The following is a 6,000-nucleotide window of genomic DNA, read 5'->3' on the forward strand; positions in this document are numbered from 1 at the left end:
AATGAAAAATCTTTCAAAAATGGAAAAATTTAGCAGAAATTTTGTAGGTTGTAATGTTTTTTGCACTATTTTGCTTGAATTTAATTGTATTTTGTATTTAATTGTATCATGTGAAACCAAGAAATAAAATGTTTGTAAAAATATTTAATTGGTTCAAAAAGAATGAAAACATAAAAATCTCTTTTAAATTAATATTTTCTACAGGATGCTTTACAGTAATATATTTGTGCATTTACATAAGATTAGACAGTACCAAAGCCAAAACTGAAACTAATCTAACAAAAGACTTAAGATAACAGTCCAAAAATTGAAAACAACCGAATTTATATGTTGGGGGAAAATATTAAATCAAATTCTAACAAACAGAAAAATTTGAATTGAAATGTTGTTGTTTTTTGTATAAATATTTATGTCAAAATCTTGTTAATTTCGAATTTAAATGATTGATCTTACATTAGGTGACCAAACTCTTATTTTAATGAATAAAACTCTTTAATAAATCTGTTTTAACCAAAAATTATTGGCCATATTTATAGAGTAATGGATAAAAATATAAATTTTCAAAAGTGGGTGTATATATTTATGCTGAGCACTATATATGTATATATATATATATATGTATATATATATATATATGTATATATACACACACACACATATATATATATATATATATATATATATATATATATATATATATATATATATATATATATATATATATATATACACACACATACATATATATATATATATATATATATATATATATATATATATATATATATATATATATATATATATATATATATATATGTATGTGTGTGTATATATACACATGCATACATACATACATACATACATACATACATGCATACACACACACACACACACACACACCCACATATATATATAAAGCAACATTTTTAGAATTATTATTAAACTATTCAAGACAAACTGTAAACCATGATTGCTGAAAACGACTCAAAACTCTTTGTAGCCATTTCCATCAATCATGTTGTTTTTGCAATAATACTCTTCAATGCAGAAAACATGATACTAAAAATGGAGCCAACTATGTATTTAACAATAAGTCAACCCAAGATGTGGCAATTATGTAAATCTGCACATGAAAACTTCCTTAAGATGCAACTTTTGCACAAAACCAAAATGGACGAGACAGGAAGTTCTCTGATCACTGCATGCAAGACAAACACGCAAGCACGCACATGCCAAAGAAAGAGGACAAAATATAACTAATGAAATTCACCTATGCACTATAAAATCAGTTGCACATTTTCATCTGAAAATTTCCCTCTTAGTCTCAAAGAAACACAGTCTGACCTTTGGGCTGCCTCAGCTGTGCAGTCTCCACCGTCTCCTCCATCTGGTCCTCTTAGCCTCTCACAACAGGCCGTGTGGTCATCCAGTACTCTGTCCGTCCACCCCAGCCCAAGACGATCCGGGCAGAAGCATCACCTTTCATCAGACATTGAGAGAGGACATGGAGACCGTGTGCCCTTCTCTTGTCTTCTGTTCTCTCGCATGCAGCACTTCTCTTCCTCTAAAGCGGAGGCTGGGTTGGCCAATGCTCTTTCACCATCACACCAGGAGGAAGTTTGTCTCACTATCACTCTCAGACACACCTAACAACTTCTGCTGTGGCTTGAGATATTGCTGGTGTTTGTGGATGCACTTTAGCAATGTTATTAGTATTTTTGGTCTATCAAATTTGGTCATGTTTTAGTTGTGATTTAACATTTTCATTTTATTTCATTTGTCCACTCTCTAAGCATCACTGCTTACGTCACTGCATATTTGGCTTTAGATAAACACTTATGTGCTTAGAAACTATTAAATGAGCTATAAATCTTGCTGTTGCACTCAGCCAATGAGATGTAACTTTAAAACACTGCTCTCTGCTGGCTGATGGTGGTTAAGGCACAGGAAGAGAAGCACTGAGACTGGTTTGGCCTGGTTTATACTTCAGAAAGGTACTGGATGATGATGACTCAAATTCATTACACTTGCACTCACATATAAAGCTTCTGACATTTAGTGCAGACTAATTTTTGATACTTGAAAGTAATACAGTGGTCATTTTTAAGAAAAGTATTTGAAACATTTTCATAAAACAAATGCAGCACACAAAATCTCTCTCTCACACACACACTCACCTTGCTCCATGGTTTGTCTTTACACTCTGGGTCCTTTGCTGAAGTCCACGGATTACAGAACTCTGAAACATAAACACTTATCATATATAAGAAGTCAACTATGTATACACTCACCGGCCAATTTTAGGTACACCTTAGTACTGGGTTGGATCCCCTTTTTGCTTTCAGAACTGCCTTAATCCTTCTAGGCATATATTAACAAGGTACTAGAAATATTCCTCAGAGATTTTGGTCCATATTGACATGATAGCATCACACAGTTGTTGCAGATTTGTCGACTGCACATTAATGAGAATCTTCCATTCCACCACATCCCAAAGGTGCTCTATTAGATTGAGATCCGGTGACTGTGGAGGTCGTTTGAGTATACAGTGAACTCATTGTCATGTTCAATAAACCAGCCTGAGATCATTCACCTGTTATGACATGGCGCATTATTCTGCTAGAAGTAGCCATCAGAAGATCCCCCTTAAGGTAGGACGTGTTGTGCGTTCAGAGATGCTCTTCTGCATACCTCGGTTGTAAAGAGTGGTTATTTGAGTTACTGTTGCCTTTCCATCAGCTCGAGCCAGTCTCAGTGTTTTACTAGATATTTTTTAAGACACTTCTATACAGCTTAAAGTGACATTTAAAGGCTTAACTAGGTTAATTAGGTTAACTAGGCAGGTTAGGGTAATTAGGCAAGTTATTGTATAACGATGGTTTGTTTTGTAGACTATCAAAAAAAATATAGCTTAAAGGTGTAAAAAATAATATTGACCTTAAAATAGTTTTTAAAAAATTAAAAACTGCTTTTATTCTAGCCGAAATAAAACAAATAAGACTTTCTCCAGAAGAAAAAACATTATCAGACATACTGTGAAAATTTCCTTGCTCTGTTAAACATCCTTTGGGGAATATTTAAAAAAAGGAAAAAAAAATCAAAGGGATACAGTTGAAGTCAGAATTATTAGCTCCCCTGTTTATTTTTCCCCCAATATCTGTTTAATTGATTTTTTTCAACACATTTCTAAACATAATAGTTTTAATAACTCATCTCTAATAACTGATTTATTTTATCTTTGCCATGACAACAGTGCATTATATTTGAAAAGATATTTTTCAAGACACTTCTATACAGCTTATAGTGACATTTAAAGGCTTAACTAGTTTAAGTAGGTTATAGGCAGGTTAGAGTAATTAGGCAAGTTATTGTATAATGATCGTTTGTTCTGTAGACTATTGGGAAAAAAATAGCCTAAAAGGGCTAATAATTTTGACCTTAAAATGGTTTTAAAAAAATTAAAAACTGCTTTTATTCTAGCAGAAATAAAACAAATAAGACTTTTTCCAGAAGAGAAAATATTATCAGACATACTGTGAAAATTTCCTTGCTCTGTTAAACATCCTTTGGGGAATATTTAAAAAAAAGAAAACAATTTTTTTAAAGGGGGGCTAATAATTCTGACTTCAACTGTGTGTGTGTGCGTGTGTGTGTGTGCGTGCGTGTGTGTGTGTATGTATGTATATATATATATATAGACACAAACACACACATGCACCTGCCACTTGTGTAAGGTACACCTTACTAGTACTGGTTTGGACCCCTTTTACCTTCAGAACTGCCTTAATCCTTTGTGGCATAGATTCAACAAGGTACTGGGAAAAAAAAGCACTACCCACTATCAATGAAGGGCTAATTATAACAAACTATTTCCATGAAAAACTAATTTTAAAATATATTCTATTATAAACAGTTAATTCTAATGAGATAATAGTGGCAGGGCCGTACACGTTTCATATAATAAACCAAATATAAATATATTTAAATTTTTTCAAAAAAGTACATATATTATTAAAAATACCTTTGTTTAAACTAACGATGTTAACCATATCAACTATAGTGTCTACAATAGTCTACTTGCAGTAAAACTGTAGTTATACATTACAAATTATATAAATGGCAAATAATAATAACAATAATAATAACGTGGTTATTACACTACATATATATCTATGCATTTTTGCTAGATAAAAAAACATGGTTGACTAACTAATGGTGGTTAGTTTTATTACAGTGTTGCCTACTTGCCACTTAAGTTTTCTCTGTTTAAAATAATAATGACCAGTAAAAATTCATTTGAGAATAGGCCTATATACATCTTTTTATAATCTTACCATAATGTATAAAATGACCGTTTTAGCAACAAGTGGAAGACTTAGAGGAATATCGCGCACTGCAAAGTCAGCCTTAAACGAAAGCCGCAAAGATAAAAAAACTAGATAATTAATTAAATAAATAAATCAATATTACCTCATGTCACCGCACTGACCAATCAGAATTAAGCATTTTATAGTCGCGTTTTCATATTTATTATCATATATATATATCATATATCATATGTTAAAACCTTTTTTCTTTGGAATTAATGTAATCATTTTATGCTAGAGACTAATAAAAAAACTTACTCTACATAAAACTCACCTTCAATTATTACAGACTCCTGCCCTTACTATTTATTTACAGTTGAAGTCAGAATTATTAGCCCCCCTGAATTAATAGACCCCCTGTTTATTTTTTCCCCAATTTCTGTTTAACGGAGAGACACATTTTTTCAACACATTTCTAAACATAATAGTTTTAATAACTCATTTCTAATAACTGATTTATTTTATCTTTGCCATGATGACAGTAAATAATATTTTACTAGATATTTTTCAAGGCACTTCTATACAGCTTAAAGTGACATTTAAAGGCTTAACTAGGTTAATTAGGTTAACTAGGCAGGTTAAGGTAATTAGGCAAGTCATTGTATAATGATGGTTTTTTCTGTAGACTATCGAAAAAAAAATTGAAATATAGAAATTTGGAGTTCAGATTTATCATCCAATAGCCTACATATCAGCACTGAACTAAACCAAATGTGCTCAGCCAAACCAACAGTGATATATTTACTATTAAAATTGGGATTTTTTTTAAAGAAGATATCCTTTAAAGTTTTCTATGCTAATTTTACTGCCCTATGACGTGAAATCGAGACTGAAAGTGGAAGTCATGTGATAATCTTCAGCAGCACATAGGAAAATGTTTTGCAGTTGTGTGCCAGCATCTTCTTGTGGTTGAGATATAATTAAACTGGAGCAGAGATAAGTATGACATGCAGGCATCAGGTCAGATTAAAGAGACAAACATTTCTTTCAGTGAAAAAACATTTGAATAGTTCTTTATATTTAAGGCACAGTTGGTGAAATACAGTCACAACACATACTGACAGTATGGCAATGTGACTAAACAGCGCAATCACACAAAAAAAATCACATCAAGCATATTTGAAGCCTGCTAAGTTGTCCTGGGTTAAAAAAACAAGGAAGAGAAAGAACAAAAATGTGGAATGATGGTGTGTGTGGAATGTGTTAAGACCTTAAATTGCTGTCCTGATGACACGACTGCAAAACCGCTTAGCGAGGCGTGTGTGGTTGCTGACTTTGATGAAGGGAAGTAACACCCTGAAACTCCACCAACGAGGGTAATGGCATCAAGGCCTAAAAATACCAACATCCTTCATGTTAAATTAACATGCATAATAGACCTGTAATTACAACATGTGCTTTTTTCATTATTGATGATAAAACAAAATGGCAGAGAACACTGTAAATTGATTATTGTCATTAGTATTGCCATTTTCAGATTGGTTAAAAGCTAACGCTTCATAAAAAGGTTCCAGTAGGTATCCCAATAACTTAAAATTTACTAAAAATGAGCAACAAACCTACCACGTTTATCAGTCAACATAAACATATTGGTCGCTTTTAATTGGCTGGTCCCCAAATCAAACGAGACATA

General features: G+C 32.2%; 1 protein-coding gene across 1 annotated transcript in view; it reads right to left on the reverse strand.

Annotated features, from left to right (window-relative positions):
* Positions 1-1,548, reverse strand: part of gmip (GEM interacting protein) — a 63,086-nt gene extending 61,538 nt beyond the window's left edge. The window contains exon 1 of the mRNA XM_056454114.1: positions 1,345-1,548. Within this exon, the coding sequence (XP_056310089.1) occupies positions 1,345-1,387 (43 nt within the window). The 5' untranslated portion in view covers positions 1,388-1,548. The remainder of the gene's footprint in view (positions 1-1,344) is intronic.
* Between the last annotated feature and the right edge of the window lie 4,452 nt (positions 1,549-6,000).

This window comes from Danio aesculapii, chromosome 3 (genome assembly GCF_903798145.1).
Source record: "Danio aesculapii chromosome 3, fDanAes4.1, whole genome shotgun sequence".
NCBI lineage: Eukaryota > Metazoa > Chordata > Actinopteri > Cypriniformes > Danionidae > Danio > Danio aesculapii.